This window comes from Chlorocebus sabaeus, chromosome 23 (assembly GCF_047675955.1).
Source record: "Chlorocebus sabaeus isolate Y175 chromosome 23, mChlSab1.0.hap1, whole genome shotgun sequence".
Taxonomy (NCBI): domain Eukaryota; kingdom Metazoa; phylum Chordata; class Mammalia; order Primates; family Cercopithecidae; genus Chlorocebus; species Chlorocebus sabaeus.
This window is the reverse complement of record NC_132926.1, coordinates 47,423,030-47,438,940: the sequence shown is the minus strand read 5'-3', so window position 1 is coordinate 47,438,940 and position 15,911 is coordinate 47,423,030. Positions and strand designations below refer to the sequence as shown.

At 45.6% G+C, this 15,911-nt stretch overlaps 1 protein-coding gene across 3 annotated transcripts in view; it reads right to left on the bottom strand.

The window, feature by feature from the left end:
- Positions 1-13,779, bottom strand: part of SAR1B (secretion associated Ras related GTPase 1B) — a 32,485-nt gene extending 18,706 nt beyond the window's left edge. Inside the window, exons 1-3 of one of the 3 annotated variants that reach the window (XM_038007726.2) lie at positions 13,655-13,738; positions 7,755-7,854; positions 1,275-1,350 (exon numbers count right to left, since the gene is read on the bottom strand). In XM_038007726.2, coding sequence (XP_037863654.1) covers positions 1,275-1,332 — 58 coding nt within the window. In that variant the 5' untranslated portion in view covers positions 1,333-1,350; positions 7,755-7,854; positions 13,655-13,738. Of the gene's footprint in view, positions 1-151; positions 161-1,274; positions 1,351-7,754; positions 7,855-13,654 lie in introns of those variants that run through there. The other 2 variants (XM_008014468.3, XM_073010679.1) reach the window with 2 other exon arrangements.
- Between the last annotated feature and the right edge of the window lie 2,132 nt (positions 13,780-15,911).

Genomic DNA, 15,911 nt, shown 5'->3' with positions numbered 1-15,911 from the left:
CAAAGTGCTGGGATTACAGACGTGAGCCACTGCGCCTGGCCTTAACTATTCTTAACTATCGCTTCATATATAAAGAGGCTCAACACAATAAGCACTATTATATAAATAAAACTAAAGGAGATAACTATAGAGAACAAAGGCACAATATTACCTAAAAACTGTAGCAAGGAGGCCAGGCACGGTGGCTCACGCCTGTAATCCTAGCACTTTAAGAGTCCAAGGCAGGTGGATCATTTGAGGTCAGGAGTTCAAGACCAGCCTGGCCAACATGGTGAAACCCCATCTCTACTAAAAATATAAAAAATTAGCCAGGGATGGTGGTACATGCCTGTAATCCCAGATACTCGTGAGACTGAGGCAGGAGAATTGCTTGAACCAGGAGGCGAACATTGCAGTGAGCTGAGATTGCACCACTGTGCTCCAACCTGGGTGACAGAGCGAGACTCTGTCTCAAAAAAAAAAAAAAAAAAAAAAAAACCACAAAAAAAAAACTGTAGCAAGGCTGGTCACAGTGGCTCATGCCTGTAATCCTAGCACTTTGGGAGGCTGAGGTGGGCGGATCATGTGAGCTCAGGAGTTCAAGACCAGCCAGGCCAACATGGCGAAGCCCCATCTCTATAAAAAATACAAAAATTAGCCAGCATGGTGGCACACACCTGTAGTACCAGCTACTCAAGAGGTTGAGGCAAGAGAATCGCTTGAACCTGGGAGGTGGAGGTTGCAGTGAGCTGAGATCACGTCACTGCACTCCAGCCTGGGCGACAGAGTGAGACTCCATCTCAAAAACAAACAAACAAACAAAAGACCAGCTTGGGCAACATAGCAAGACTCCGTCTCTATAAAATTTAAAAAAAAAAGAACTGCTGGGTAAAGAAGTCTCATTTAGCATATTATAAACTGCTATTTATGGTGTACAAGCTATTTTATGGAACATGCATTTTAATAATAATCCTGTAAGGATTAAATGACATAAAGCATTAAAGCACATAGGTAAACTAGCTAATGAATGGTAGATATTTCTGTCAGTAATATTCCTAACACCTTAAAAGGTAGGAATTATTATTGCCATTTTACAGATAAGAAAACTCAGGCTAAGGTGAAAAAAGTAATTTGCCAAAGATTACTTAATTTAAAAGCGATACAATGAGTAATTGAACATCTATGTATGATTTCAAAGCCTATATTCTTAACTGTTCTTAAGAGACTTGACACAGATAAGCACTATTAAATAAGACCAAAGGGGATAACTATAGAGAATAAAGGACCACCATTACCTAAAAACTGTAGCACACTGCTGAAACCACTGTAAATCCAATCAAATATGAAGGACATATCCAAATCTGATAGGGTCTGAAAAAAAAGAGTTTTTAATTTAGTAGTCAACATTAAACACCAATATACATTAAACGCCAATACTGTTAAACACCAACTCTGAGTAGATAATCCTACAGCAACCTTACTACAAAGAGTTGCACACTCTTATCCAAGCTGGTCTAATATGATCTATACTGTGCATAAAAAACAAAATGTGGGCTGAGTGTGGTGGCTCATGCTTGAAATTCCAGCACTTTGGGAGGCCTAGCTAGGCAGGAGGATTGCTTGAGATTGGGAGTTCAAGACCAGCCTGGGCAGCATGGCGAAACCCTGTTTCTACAAAAAAATAAAAAATTAGCTAGGCGTGGTGGTATGCACTTGAAGTCCCAGCTATTTAGGAGGCTGAGGTGGGAGGATCACTTGAGCCCAGGAGGTTAAGGCTGCAGTAAGCCCTGATCAAACCACTGCACCCTAGCCTGGGTGCCAGAGTGAGACCCTGTCTTAAAAACAAAACAAAACAAAAACCCAAAATGACATTAAAATATCAAGTAGAAACCATTCTTTGACCATTAAAGTAGCAAAATGAAAAAGAATTATAACAGCCAGGACGAGAAAGGATGTGGTAAAAGAGGCACATTTGGTGGTAGCATAAATTGGTACAAAATCAATTAGGCAATAGTATATCTGTTAATATTATTTGACCCAAGAATTCTACCTTTAGAAATTATCTTAAATACAGGCCAAGTGCAGTGGCTCACGCCTGTAATCCCAGCACTTTGGGAGACTGAAGTGGGTGGATCACTTAAGGTCAGGAGTTTGAGACTATCCTGGCCAACATGGTGAAACCCCATTTCTACTAAAAATACAAAAATTAGCTGGGCGTGGTGGTGCGCTACTGTAGTCCCAGCTACTCCAGAGGTTGAGGCAGGAGAATTGCTTCAGCCTGGGAGGCGGAGGTTGCAGTGACCGGAGATTGTGCCACTGCATTCCAGCCTGGGTGACAGAGCAAGACTCGTCTCAAAAAACAAAAACAAAAAAGGAAATTATCCTAAATATAGAGGCTGGGTGCGGTGGCTCACACCTGTAATCCAGCACTTTTGGAGGCCGAGGCAGGCGGATCACTTGAGGTCAGGAGTTCAAGACCAGCCAGGGTGGCAACATGGTGAAATCTGGTCTCTACTAAAAACATTAAAATTTGCTGGGCGTGGTGGCGCGTGCCTGTAATCCCAGCTACTCAGTAGGCTGAGGCAGAATTGCTTGAACCTGGGAGGCGGAGGCTGCAATGAGCTGAGATCGCGCCACTGCATTCCAGCCTGGGCGACAGAGCGAGACTTCATCTCAACACCACCACAAATTAGCTGTTCATGGTGGCTAGCACCTGTAATCTCAGCTACTCGGGAGGCTGAGGCACAAGAATCACTTGTACTGGGGAGGAGGAGGGTGAGCCAAGATTTCACCACTGCACTTCAGCCTGGGTGACACAGTGAAAGAGTCTCAAAAAAAAAGGAAATTATCCTAAATATAGAAAAGTTTCAAGATATGTATCACAAATGTTACTTAAGAAAAATTTTAGGCCGGGCGCGGTGGCTCAAGCCTGTAATCCCAGCAATTTGGGAGGCCGAGACGGGTGGATCACGAGGTCAGGAGATCGAGACCATCCTGGCTAACACGGTGAAACCCCATCTCTACTAAAAAATACAAAAAACTAGCCGGGCGAGGTGGCGGGCGCCTGTAGTCCCAGCTACTCAGGAGGCTGAGGCAGGAGAATGGCATGAACCCGGGAGGCGGAGCTTGCAGTGAGCCGAGATCTGGCCACTGCACTCCATCCTGGGTGACAGAGCGAGACTCCGTCTCAAAAAAAAAAAAAAAAAAAAAAAAAAAATTTTAGGCTGGGTATGGTGGCTAGCATCTGTAATCCCAGCACTTTGGGAGGTACAGGCAGGAGGATGGCTTGAGCCCAGGAGTTCAAGACCATCCTAGGCCACATAGTGAGACCCTGTCTCTACCAAAAATGAAAAAAATTTAGCTGGGCATGGTGGCTCATGCTTGTAGTCCCAGCTACTTGGGATGCTGAGTTAGGAGGATCCCTTGAGCCTGAGAAGTCAAGACTGCAGTGAGTCAGGATTGTACCACTGTACGTCAGCCTGGGCAACAAAGAAAGATCCTGTCTCAAAAAATAAAAAAAAATACTTTATAGTATATACGGCCTATGAGGTATTTATCGAACCTCATTGTGGGTGGTTGGGGAGAGGGAGGAAGAAAAATAGGGAGAAGAGAAAGAGGAGGAGAAGGAAGGTTATATTAATAAAGTAAGTTTCCAAGTCTAATTATACCTGTGTGGAATAAAAAGACTTTTTCTCTTTATGTTCGTCTTATTAGCAATTGGTTCCAGGTGGTAAATTTCTCGGTGTTATCTTTCTGTATTTTTCAAATGTAATCATATTATCAAGTTTTTTTAAAGAGATAGGGGTCTCACTATGTTGCCCAGGTTGGTCTCAAAGTCCTGGGCTTAAGCCATTCTCTCACCTGTGCCTCCCAAAGTGCTGGGGATTACAGGCGTGAGCCACCATGCCTGGCCATTACTGAATGGTATAAAAAATCTTTTAAATCATAGTAGAAAATTCAGTATTTACTTGATATATCCCTTGATAAACCGATAGGGTAATATGGAAAATAAGAAGGAAAAAAGCCTCTTAAGAAAGATCACATCCCAGCCTGGCCAACGTGGCGAAACCCCATATCTACTAAAAGTAAAAAATTAGCCAGGCGTGGTAGCACACGTGTGTAATTCCAGCTACTACGGAGGCTGAGGCAGGAGAATTGTTTGAACCCAGGGGCGGAGGTTGCAGTGAGCCGAGATTGTGCCACTGCACTCCAGCCTGGGTGACAGAGCGAAACTCCGTATCAAAAAAAAAAAAAAAAAAATCACATATATAAAAATATACTTTTGACCAAGCGTGGTGGCTCACACCAGTAATCCCAGGACTTCGAGTGGCCAAGGCAGGCAGATCACTTGAGGCCAAGAGTTCAAGACCAGCCATGGCCAACATGGCAAAACCCCAACTCTACTAAAAATACAAAAACTAGCTGGGCGTGGTGGTGCATGCCTATAATCCTAGCTTGTCTGGTGGCTGAGGCACAAGAATTGCTTGAGCCCAGGAGGCAGAGGCTGCAGTAAGCCGAAATCTAGCCACTATACTTCAGCCTGGGTGACAGAGTGAGACTCCGTCTCAAAAAACAATATATATATATACACACACTCTCTCTCTCTCTCTCTCTCTCTCTCTCTCTCTCTCTCTCTCTTTCAGGTTTGGGTGTGGGAGCTTATGCCAGTAATCCCAGTTACTCAGGAGGCCAAGGTGGGAGGATCACTTGAGGCCAGGAGTTCAAGACCAGCCTGGGTAATAAAGCAAGACCCCTGTCTCTACAAAAAATAAAAAATTTGCTAGGCATACTGGCATGCACCTGTCCCAGCTACTCAGGAGGCAAGAGGATTGCCTGGGAGGCGGAGGTTGTAGTAAGCTGAGATTGTACCACAGCACTCCAGTCTGGGTGACAGAGTGAGACCCAGTCTCAAAAATAAAAAATAAAAATAAAATAAAATCACTCCAGCTCATGACTCTGACAAGTAATTCCTTCGCCTCCCTCATATCCCATATCCACTCATCCCTAGTCCTATCAATTTCTTGCAGTGAAGACTCATGCTTTCTTTGGTTCTCACAGGAACCACCTGGTCAAGAAACTTATGTCACACTCCTAAACAACCATCTTAACCTCAAAATTTGTCTCTACCCTTCTTTTTTTTTTTTTTGAGACGGAGTCTCCCTCTGTCGCCAGGCTCGAGTGCATTGGTACAATCTCGGCTCACTGCAACATCCGCCTCCCGGCTTCAAGTGATTCTCCTGCCTCAGCCTCCCAAGTAGCTGAGATTACAGGTGCCAGCCACTATACCTGGCTAATTTTTGTATTTTTAGTAGAATACAAAAATATGTGTTGCGCCTGGCAACACATATTACTTTCTTACTTGCAGCTTTCCCTAGGTCAAAGTAAACTGCTTACCATTCATTGTGGATAACTCATACTTTGCCATCTTAACACCTTTGCCCTTATGCCTGTAATCTCAGCACTTTGGTGCTTAAAGCAGAGCAGAGCCTATCTCCAGGATTCATAAAGTGTGTGACCTTGGACAAGTTATAAATTTCTTCTGAAAAATCTCTCAGGGTGTATAAAGATCAAATGAGGTAAAATACATAAAATAAGCCTGGTTGTTGTTATTAAGAAGTGAGGCAGCCAGTTACAGTGGCTCAGGCCTGTAATCCCAGAACTTTCGGAGGCCGAGGCAGGCAGATCATGAGGTCAAGAGCTCGAGACCATCCTGGCCAACATGATGAAACCCCATCTCTACTAAAAATACAAAAATTAGCTGGGCATGGTGGCGCGTGCCTGTAGTCCCAGCTACTTGGAAGGCTGAGACAGGAGAATCACTTGAATCCAGGAGGTGGAGGCTGCAGTAAGCCAAGATCGCACCACTGCACTCCAGCCTGGGCAACAGAGCGAGACTCCATCTCAAAAAAAAAAAAGAAGTGAGGTCAGGTGCGGTGGTGGCTCATGCCTGTAATCCCAGCATTTTGGGAGGCCGAGGCGGGTGGATCATCTGAGATCAGGAGTTCGAGACCAGCCTGGCCAACATGGTGAAATTCTGACTCTACTAAAAATACACAAATTAGGCCAGGCACAGTGGTTCACTCCTGTAATCCCAGCATTTTGGGAAGCTAAGGTGGGTGGATCATCTGAGGTCAGGAGTTCAAGACCAGCCTGGCCAACATGGTGAAACCCCGACTGTACTAAAAATACAAAAATTAGCTGGGTGTGGTCGTGGGCCCCTGTAATCGCAGCTACTCAGGAGGCTGAGGCAGGAGAATTACTTGAACCCAAGAGGCAGAGGTTGCAGTGAGTGGAGATTACGCCACTGCACTCCAGCCTGGGTGAGAGAGTGAGATTTCAAAAAAAAAAAAAAAAAAAAAAAAAATTAGCCAGGCGTGGTGGTGCACACCTGTAGTCCCAGCTACTCAGGAGGCTGAGGTGGGACGATTGCTTGAGCCTCGGAAGTAGAGATTGTAGTGAGCCAAGATCACACCACTGCACTCCAGCCAGGGTGACAGTAAATGGGGTAAGAGGTTAATACCCCATTTACTCTGAGGCAGTGAGGAGAGATTCCTGTTTCAAAATATTTCAAATGGTAAAAAACTAAAATCATTTTTTTTAAATGTGGGAAATGGGATAAGGGAAGGAGATTTTCTCTCTTTTTTTTTTTTTTTTTTGAGACAGAGTCTTACTCTGGCGCCCAGGGTCGATCTTGGCTCACTGCAACCTTCTCCTCCCAGGTTCAAGCGATCCTTCTGCCTCAGCCTCTCGAGTAGCTGGGATTACAGGCAGGCACCGCTACACCTGACTAATTTTTATATTTTTTATAGAGACTGGGTTTCACCATATTGGCCAGGCTGGTCTCGAACTCCTGACCTCAAGTGACCCACCTGCCTCGGCCTCTAAAAGTGCTGGGATTACAGGCGTGAGCCACTGCACCAGGCCTGGAAGTGAAATTTTCTTCTCAAAGAGAGTGAGGCTTGAGTATGATGATAAACTGAAGAGAAGGAGCTAGTGGAATAGAAGAAGTTATAGGGAAGGAAGGAACTAACCAAAAGCGACAAAGTCCCAAGAGGAGCTTGGACTGAGAGCATATCTCTCTGTCTAAGATTAGAAGGAAAGATGGCCAGAAAATTTGTGGAGGTGGTGAGAATCTGACTCCAAAAGTGAAGGGGTATAGAGAATTTTTGAGGAGCAGAGCAAGCATTACAATAGCTACTGTGGGGAATGAATCAAGTTAAGAGTGCCAAAAAAAGCCAAGGACTCAGTTGGAATTGAAACTCAAGCATTCACAGCAGTGCCAATCTGTGCTGATTTACAACCTTCCACCCTCCACTAGCAGTGCTCAACATGGAGTGACTAGAGATTAGAATATCCAGGATAGAAATGAAAAAGGACAAGGGGAACAGGATTTTGAGAGTACTAGTGAGAGGGGCTGTAGGGATCTGATCAGAAGTTCAAGTTGAGTGGACAAAGGTAAAGAAAGGTAGTATGCAGACATGGGGCGGTGATCAAAGGCAGGCTTCTCACAGAACAGAATTGGGAAAATAGGGTAGAAAAACTCTCTAAGCCAAAAACAGAAAAGGGTGAGAGAGGTGAAAGGTGGGCCAGAATTGTGCCAGCAAAGTGGAAGAGAATATAGGGGGTTCAAGAATTCAAGAGAAGTTCAGGGTTGGGTGGTGGCAAACTCCAAGGCCTCGTTCTGGCATGGACAGATAAAAAAAAAAATGAAGGTGAAAGATACTGGAAGCCAGGCTAGAGGGTACACTGTCCACACTGACAGGCAGTGTAATCACCTGGAAGACTGGAGGGTACTGATACAGACTGTGAATCAAGTGGCAAAGTCCTCATTGAAGATGATTGTTGGTAGGTGAGAGCTAAGGAATGGTGAAAAGCCTGGAAAGAAAAAGGATTTTTGCATAAGAATGGTACCAATTTGCTGTTGTAAAATTTGTCCCAAGAGAGATAATCTAATAAGACACAGACAAACTCTGCTTTAGAAGATAATAATATATATATTTCTTTAAAATTGTGGTTTCGGGCCGGGCGCGGTGGCTCAAGCCTGTAATCCCAGCACTTTGGGAGGCCGAGACGGGCGGATCACGAGGTCAGGAGATCGAGACCATCCTGGCTAATACAGTGAAACCCCGTCTCTACTAAAAAATACAAAAAAATAGCCGGGTGAGGTGGCGGGCGCCTGTAGTCCCAGCTATAGGGAGGCTGAGGCAGGAGAATGGCACAAACCCGGGAGACGGAGCTTGCAGTGAGCTGCGATCCGGCCACTGCACTCCAGCCTGGGCGAAAGCGCGAGACTCCCTCTCAAAAAAAAAAATAAATAAATAAATAAATAAAATTGTGGTTTCGGCCAGGCACAGTGGCTCACACCTGTAATCCCAGCACTTTGGGAGGCCGAGGTGGGTGGATCACCTGAGGTCAGGAGTTCCAGACCAGCCTGGCCAACGTGGCAAAAACCCCATCTCTACTAAAAATACAAAAATTAGCTGGGTGTTGTGGCGCACGCTTGTAATCCCAGCTAACCAGGAGGCTGAGGCAGGGGAATCACTTGAAACTAGGAGGTGGAGGTTGCAGTGAGCCAAGATCGAACCACTGCACCCCAGCCTGGACGACAGAGCAAGACTCTGCCTCAAAAAAAAAAAAAAAAAAAATTGTGCTTTCTAGGAATCTTAAAACAAACTAGGAGTAACTAGAAACAGAATTAACTATTTTGTTGTTGTTGTTGTTGTTTTAAGTAGAAGTAAAAATGCCCAACTAAGAATAAAAGTTACTTAGCTGCAAACAGATACCTGAGCCCAGAAAACAGGTTACACAACACCATGAACACACTATTAAGACATGTGAAGAGCAAAGGTCAAGAACAAGGAAACATACACACGTCAGCAGATTTATTTATTGCACCAATACCAAACAGGAAAAGTCTCTATGCAGATTAGAAAAGTGATCTACTCAAGTAACATGAAAATCAGTGCAAAGGATGTAATGGAACAGAATCTCAGATTACAAGTAACTTCTTAAAGCCTTGTTCCATTAAACTTATATGGATGGCTCATTTAAATGAAATATCCTGGATACATAAATCCATAGAGTAAGTATATTAGTGGTTGTCAGACTGAAGGAAGGAAAAATGGGGAATGATTGCTAATGGGTACTGGGTTTCTTTTTGGGATGATCACATGTTCTGGAATTAGACAGTGGCTATGTTTACACAACATTGCGACTATACTAAAAACACTTAATTGTACAATTTTGAAAGGTCGATTTTATGGTTTATCAACTATATCTCAAAAAAGCTATTATAGAAAAAATTTTAAAGCAAATTTTAAAAGCTTATATGGCATTTAATATTTAAAACTGATTTACATGAATAATTACACGAAACCATTTACTTCTTTTTTTTTTTGTTTGAGATGGAGTTTTGCTCTGTCGCCCAGGATGGAGTGCACTGGCGTGATCTCTGCTCACTGCAAGCTCCGCCTCCTGGGTTCACACCATTCTCCTGCCTCAGCATCCCGAGTAGCTGGGACTACAGGGATCTGCCACCACGCCTGGCTAATTTTTTGTATTTTTAGTAGAGACAGGGTTTCACCATGTTAGCCAGGATGGTCTTGATCTCCTGACCTAGTGATCCGCCCTCCTCAGCCTCCTAAAGTGCTGGGATTACAGGTGTGAGCCACTGCGCCCGGCCACTTTTTATTTTTTTGACAAGAGTCTCCCTTTCACCCAGGCTAGAGTTCAGGAGCATGGTCTCTGCTCACTGCAGCCTCAATCTCAGGGACTCAAGCAGTCCTCCCACCTCAGCCTCCTGAGTACCTGGGACTACAGGCATACGCCACACTATGCCTGGCTCATATTAATGTCCAGGCACAGTGGCTCATGCCTGTAATCCCAGCACTTTGGGAGGCTGAGGCGGGCAGATCACCTGAGTTCAGGAGTTTGAGACCAGCCTGATCAACATGGAGAAACCCCGTCTCTACTAAAAAAACAGAAATTAGCGTGGTGTGGTGGCGTATGCCTGTAATCCCAGCTACTCAGGAGGCTGAGGTAGGAGAATCGCTTGAACCTGGGAGGCAGAGGTTGCAGTAAGCCAAGATCATGCCACTGCACTCCAGCTGGGGTGACAGAGCGAGACTGTGTCTCAAAAAATAAATAAATAAATAAATATTTAGTTCGTGACCAGCTTTGGCAACATGGAAAAACCACATTTCTATAAAAAATACAAAAATTAACCAGACGTGATAGCATGCACTTGGTGACAGTGAGACCCTGTCTCAAAAAAAATAAAAAATAAAAAATACACATTAGCTCTAAGGGTCCTGTAAAAAAAAAAAAAAAATACGCATAAGATGACAAAATACAAATAACCAAAAAGTACTGCTGGGAGAAAATAAGGGACAAAACAGTCTAAAGAGGCAAATATGACATTGGAGTATGACTGTAGAATCAATGCACTAATAACTTTGGGATGCAAAGCATGGTAATGCTGTGGTGAAATGGATGTAGTAACTGTCCTAGAATACAAATATCCAGGTTGAGCACAGTGGCTCATGTCTGTAATCCCAGCACTTTGGGAGGCCAAGGCAAGAGGATCACCTGAGACCAGGAGTTACAGACCAGCCTGAGCAACATAACAAGATCCCATCTCTAAATAAAAAAAAAAATTTTTTTTTGAGACAGAGTCTCACTCTGTCACCCAGGCTGGAGTGCAGTGGCGCAATCTCGGCTCACTGCAACCTCCGCCTCCTGGGTTCAAGCAATTCTCTGCCTCAGCCTCCCAAGTAACAGGGATTACAGGCGCCCACCACCATGCCTGGCTAATTTTTTTGTATTTTTAGTAGGAACGAGGTTTCACCATCTTGGCAGGCTGGTCTTGAACTCCTGACCTCGAGATCCACCTGCCTCGGCATCTCAAAGTGCTAGGATTACAGATATGAGCCACCATGCCTGGTACAAAAAAATTTTTACATTACCTGGGTATGGTAGCAAGAAACTGCAGTCCCAGCTACTCAGGAGGCTGAGGCTGGAGGATTGCTTGAGCCCCAAAATTCAAGCAGTGAGCTATGATCACACCACTGCATTCCAAACTGGGCAACAAAGTGAGACCCTGTCTTTTTTAAAAAAAAAAAAAAAAAAAAAAAAAAAGGATGAACTGGGCATGATGGCTCACGTCTGTAATCCCAGCACTTTGGGAGACTGAGGTGGGGGATCACTTGAACACAGGCGTTTGAGACCAGCCTGGGCAACATGGGAAGACCCCGTCTCTACAAAAAAAAAAAAAAAAAAATCCAAAAATGGGCCAGGTGTGGTGGCTCACGCCTATAATCCCAGCACTTTGGGAGGCTGAGGCGGGCAGATCACAAGGTCAGGAGTTCAAGACCAGCCTGACCAACATGGTGAAACACCATCTCTACTAAAAATACAAAAATTAACTGGGCGTGGTGGCGTGCACCTGTAATCCCAGCTACTCAGGAGGCTGAGGCAGGAGAACCGCTTGAACCCAGGAGGCGGAGGTTGTAGTGAGCCAAGATCATGCCACTGCACTCCAGCCTGGACAACAAGAGCGAAACTCCATCTCAAAAAAAAAAAAAAGTGTAGAAATATACCTAGCAGGGTGTGGTGGTGCACGCCTGTAATCTTAGCTACTTGAGAGGCTGAGGCAGGAGAATCACTTGAAGCCTGGAGGTGGAGGTTGCAGTGAGCCTGGAGCCACTGCACTCCAGCCTGGGCGATAGAGCAAGACTCCGTCTCAAAAAAAAAAAAAAAAAAGAAAAGAGATACTAATACAGCATTCTAACTTATAAGCTTCAAATGATGTGGCAATGATTTTCATTTCTTTTGCTATTTCTTTTTTTTTTTTTTTTTTTTAGCACCAGTGTCCTTTTCTGTCAGCCAGGCTGGAATGCAGTGGCATGATCACAGGTCACAGGTCTTGACCCGGCTTCAAGCAATCCTCCCATCTCAGCAGCGAGTAGCTGGGACTACTGGCTTACTAGCCAGAGCCCTGCACCCAGCAATTTTTTTTTTTTTTTTTTTTGGAGAGAGACTGGGTCTTGCTATGTTGCCCAGGCTGATTTTCATTTCTGTTAGACTCATCTTTTTTCTTAATTCTTGCTTGAATTTCCATTCCAGTATAATAATGCGAGTCAAAGGAAGGTTAAAATGTACCTTATTTAAACTGCTAATCTTTATAATTACTGACAATGCATCTCTGATATTTCTAAAATGAAGACACCTTCCTTTTCTACAAACTCAGAAAATGCCAATGAACGATCTTAACATTTTTTAAGTTCAAAACATTTTGGTGACAGACATAAGTCTACTGAAAGGTACAATAGTAGATATTCATGTTGCTTTGCTATACTGGCACTACCATTTATTTGTCATCTGTAAAATGACAGCTAGTGGCTTACTCATAGTAGTCAATAAATGTTCCTTTTCTTTCCTCCTTTCATTGTTTCAATGCGACTTACTCTTCACTGATATTTTAACACAGAATATAGGACGTCTTCAAAGACACTTGGTAATATAGAGGCTGATGTAAGAACACACAAATAAATAATAGTAGGTTTAATTTTTCAAGTTAAAAGGACTTCTTCACCTCATTTTGTCCAATGTACCAAACACCTTAAATTGCTGACGAATTTGGTTCTTTCAGCTAACAATGTCAAAGTTTTAGCTGTTTTAAAACAAATTTTTATCTTGGAAAAGTTTCAACACCTTAAAAATCAGTACAGTGGCCCAGTGAGGCGGCTCATGCCTTTAATCCCAGCACTTTGGGACGCGGAGGCGAATAGATCACCTGAGGTCAGGAGTTGGAGACCAGACTGGCTAACATGGCCAGAAATCCCATCTCTACTAAAAATAGAAAAATTAGGCCGGATGCGGTGGCTCACCCCTATAATCCCAGCACTTTGGGAGGCCGAGGCGGGCGGATCACGAGGTCAGGAGATCGAGACCATCCTGACTAACATGGTGAAACCCCATCTCTACTAAAAAATACCAAAAAATTCGCCGGGCATGATGGCGGGCGCCTGTAGTCCCAGCTACTCGGGAGGCTGAGGCAGGAGAATCGCTTGAACCCAGGAGGCAGAGATTTCAGTAAGCAAAGATCGTGCCACTGCACTCCAGCCTGGGTGACAAGAGGGAAACTCTGTCTCAAAACAACAACAAAAATTTTAAAAATAAAAATAAAAATCAGTACAGTTCTCTCAAAACTGTTATTTTTTTCCACTCAACTGGAACTTTGGGCTACGGAAAACGTTAACCAGTACTAGTAAGGAAGCTCAATTTGCCTCTACACTAATTGGGAGCGCTGAAAACACAAGGCCGCGTCATAGCCTCTTCAGCTGTCAGTGAGATCCGCCACCTCCACTTAACCAGCTAAGGAAGCTGAGGCCCAGGGAAAGGAAGGGGCTTGCTTGCAGCCATCTCGTTCTTTCCTGAAAAGACCAGCGTCTGACAGCAGCAGTGTTCTGCCCCGAGGGCTATCAGACGGCCCTGCGGAGTATGGATGAGACCTGTCCTCCCTCGTGCCGCCTAACCCCGGGGTGAAAAACAGGCGCCCCTTCACGCAGTGCCACAGGCAGGGACCCAGAGCAGGTCTTGGCCCTAAAAGTGCGCCTTCTAGGGGATCCATAGCTGCTGCCCGCCGGTCCTCCCAGAAGGAGGGGCTGTCACTCACCTGCGACTGGAGAGAACGCAATCCCCTGCTTGGCGTTGGCCGTACACCAGGAGACCGAACTGCAAAGCGCGATGGCTGCCGTGGCCACAGTTCACATCAGTCCCTTCCGGGCCGGCGGGTGCCTCACTAGCGACAGTCCGCAGGACCGCGTCGCCGAGCGCCCTAGGTTCCGCCTCCTGGCAGTATTGCCGCCAATTCCCCAGCTGAGCGAGTCTGCTCGCATCCCCTAACGCCGCCCGGGTCTCCTAGCCGCCTGGTCTCCCCACACCCGCCCGCCCGAAGGGATTTTAGGGGCCTGCGTGCCTAGAAGGGAACACCCCGTGCCTCCCTAGGGGAAATTACCTTTGGCTTTTTTTTTTTTTTTTTTTTTTGAGACGTTGTCCCGCTCTGTCGCCCAGGCTGGAGTGCAATGGCGCGATCTCAGCTTACTGCAACCTCTGCCTCTCGGATTCAAGCGATTCTCCTACCTCAGTCTCCTGAGTAGCTGGGAGCACAGGCGCGCACCACCATGCCCGGCTAATTTTTGTATTTTTAGTAGAGACGGGGTTTCACTACGTTGGGCAGGCTGGTCTCCAACTCCTGACCTCAGGTGATCCGCCCGCCTCGGCCTCCCAAAGTGCTAGGATTACAGGCGTGAGCCACTGCGCCTGGCTACTTTTTGTATTTTTAGTAGAGACCGGGTTTCAACATGTTGGCCAGGCTGGTCTCAAACACCTTAGCATAAGTGATCCACCTGCCTCAGCCTCCCAAAGTGCTGGGATCACCACCGCGCCCTGCCTAAAATACATTTTCAAAGTACACGTGTTTATTGAATTCATTTTTTTTCTTTTTCTTATTTGTGCTTATTGAATTCACCAGTGATTTACACACTGTAGCTATGTACCAGATAAATGCTGGTTATTTGGCTTTTATTCAGCTGGTTATTCAGTTGTTTTATAGATGGTCTTGGCCGGGCACGGTGGCTCACAACTGTAATCTCAGCACTTTGGGAGGTCGAGGTAGGCGAATCACCTGAGGTTAGGAGTTCAAGACCAGCCTGGCCAACATGGTGAAACCCCATCTCTACAAAAATACAAAAATTAGCTGGGCATGATGGCAGGTGCCTGTAATGCCAGCTACTCGGGAGGCTGTGGCAGGAGAATAGCTTGAACCCAGGAGGTGGAGGTTGCAATGAGCTGAGATTGCACCATTGCACTCCAGCCTGGGTGACAAAGCAAGACTCTGTCTCCATCTCAAAAAATAAATAAATAAAATTAAAAATAAATTAAGCCGGGCGCGGTGGCTCAAGCCTGTAATCCCAGCACTTTGGGAGGCCGAGACGGGCGGATCACGAGGTCAGGAGATCGAGACCATCCTGGCTAACCCGGTGAAACCCCGTCTCCACTAAAAAATACAAAAAAACTAGCCGGGCGTGGTGGCGGGCGCCTGTAGTCCCAGCTACTCGGGAGGCTGAGGCAGGAGAATGGCGTGAACCCGGGAGGCGGAGCTTGCAGTGAGCCAAGATTGCGCCACTGCACTCCAGCCTGGGCGACAGAGCGAGACTCCGTCTCAAAAAAAAAAAATTAAATAAATTATATATATATATATAGAGAGAGAGAGATGGTCTTGCTCTTTCTCCCAGGCTGGAGTCCAATAGTGCTATCATAGCTCACTGCAGCCTCAATCTCTTCAGCTCAAGGAATCCTCCCCACATAGCTGGGACCACAGGCGTGTGCCACCAGGCCCAGCTAATATTTTAAATGTTTTGTAGAGATAGGGGACTCACTATGTTGCCCAGGCTGATCTTGAACTCCTGGGCTCAAGGGATCCTCCAGCCTCTGCCTCCCAAAGTGCTGAGATTACAGAAGCGTAGCCAGATAGTCAGCATTTTTTTTTTTTTTTTGGAGGCGGAGTCTCGCTCTGTCGAGCAGGCTGGAGTGCAGTGGTGTGAACTTGAGCTTGGCTCACCGCACCTCCGCCTCTCGGTTTCAGGCAATTCTCCTGCCTCAACCTCCCGAGTAACTAGGACTACAGTCGCACTCCACCATGCCTGGCTAATTTTTTGTATTTTAGTAGAGACAGGGTTTCATGGTTTTGCCCAGGCTGGTCACACCCGACTAGTTTTCTGCATTTTATTGAGATGGGGTTTCACCGTGTTGCCCAGCCTGGTCTCCAATGCCTGAGCTCAGGCAATCCATCCGCCTCGGCCGCCCAAAGTGCTAGGATTATAGGTGTGAGCCACCGCGCCTGGCCATAGTCAGCCTTTTTGTGTGTTTAT